Here is a 1642-nt window from a genome sequence, read left to right as displayed (position 1 = left end):
ATTTTACGAGCCTCTATTTTGGATCGTCTGATCTTAATCTGCAATCAAATTCAATGCAATTTGTTTTTAAAGATAAATCAGATGGTACCAACAAAAAATCAAATTCACGTAAAAACAGAATTGATTGTACAAGGGTTAAAATTAAAAAAAAAGGATGTGATATTTAGATCGAAACAAAGAAACTCCGGATTGGGAGCTTTGTTAAGTTGAGTACTGATAATTGTAGTTGCATCAAACAAATTACTCAACATCTCCAGAAAGTATGTCAAATTGAATCAAAATCACTAGATAGGTTGTGATGGTTCCAAGCGTCTTGAAGTGGGGGAAAAAACAAAAAAAAATATGCACATCAGAAACCTCTGAAACTTTCAGCTGTTGCGTTAAACTTGTCATGCTTTAGACAGATCATCAAAACTGTGTATGCCTCTTAACTATAGGAATAATTACCGAAAAAATCAACGATGCGTCGAAGTTGAACAGTTTGCAGGAAACTACCGGAGTCCGTTGATAAATTTGATTTGACAGCAGTAGGAGCTAAGAACCCAATTATCAATTTTAAAATGTCCAAAATGATAGTCCATTTATCGTACTTACCTTATCACAAATTTCATCATCGTCTACCAAATTGATGGTCTTATGGGCGGATATGCCAATACTCTTGGCCTACAACGAAAATAAATGGCTACATTACACTACTTACTCAATTTTTAAGAGGGAATCTAAAAAACAAATCCAACTAAAGCTCATTGCTGTTAACCTTCTCGTGTAACATTTTTTCCTATACTGCTTTGAATTCTTAACCCCTCACGCCTTATAACGTGGCGCACAAAATGGATCTCCTCTTACCTCCGTCTGAACCATATCGGCCAGCGATAAGTTGAATAATAAATAAGCGGTGTAGTACGAGCTCCAGCAAAAATTGATGATTGCAATGTACACACTGTCCGACTCCGGATTCACCCACACACGATACAGTGTGAAACAACTAAAAATGGCCATAACGATTAGACCGAAGTAAGACTGCATCAGTTGAACTGCATAATCGTTGCTGAAACGGTCAACCCGTGTCACCAGTTCACTGTGTAGCTGTGCTATCTGCCCAATACGATCCATCAACACAGAACGATTCTGGCGTATTTCACGTAGACGGAATTGGTTGGTATATTCCGCATCAGTTGGCAATAGATTACTAAAAATGTTCGAACTGAAAACTGGAAAATCTAGCTTCATTTTCGATTCCAAAATACTCACCACAAATATTTATTGAGGCCCTTAAACCTATACTGAAAACTATAATTATAAATCACGTACTGCCCTGTCGAAATTGTTATAACATAATTCGTCCAGCAAATAGTCATAAATGTTTTTAGAAACGAAACTACTCCGGTAGAAGCCTTGAATACTAAGTAAAATGTTACTGCCGTTATTACCATCAATGACACCCCACTAATACAGATAATCAAGTTACACCAATTATTTTGAACCTTCAAATCGATATCGTATCCAATTGCCTTCATCTGAAACGAAACTAATCTTGAACAACATTATTCGGCCAAAGAATCACACACGTATACTTTTAAATCAAACTCATATATCCCTTTCATTAGATTGTACGTTCGATGACGAAATAAAGCATTCAAAG

General features: G+C 36.2%; 1 protein-coding gene across 1 annotated transcript; it reads right to left on the bottom strand.

Moving 5' to 3' along the window:
- Positions 1 to 240: 240 nt before the first annotated feature.
- On the bottom strand, positions 241 to 999 carry LOC135705018 (gustatory receptor for bitter taste 66a-like). Its single transcript, XM_065226569.1, has 4 exons — positions 847 to 999; positions 595 to 663; positions 448 to 534; positions 241 to 312 (listed from the first exon to the last, which is right to left on the bottom strand). The coding sequence occupies exons 1-4, from the start codon at positions 997 to 999 to the stop codon at positions 241 to 243; spliced, it is 381 nt and encodes a 126-aa protein (XP_065082641.1).
- Positions 1000 to 1642: the final 643 nt, after the last annotated feature.

This window comes from Ochlerotatus camptorhynchus, unplaced genomic scaffold (genome assembly GCF_037179485.1).
Source record: "Ochlerotatus camptorhynchus isolate MF236.1 unplaced genomic scaffold, CSIRO-AGI_Acam_v1.1 ptg000256l, whole genome shotgun sequence".
NCBI classification, from domain to species: Eukaryota; Metazoa; Arthropoda; class Insecta; order Diptera; family Culicidae; genus Ochlerotatus; species Ochlerotatus camptorhynchus.
The sequence above is the reverse complement of the archived record's forward strand: the minus strand, read 5'-3'. Positions and strand labels throughout refer to the sequence as shown.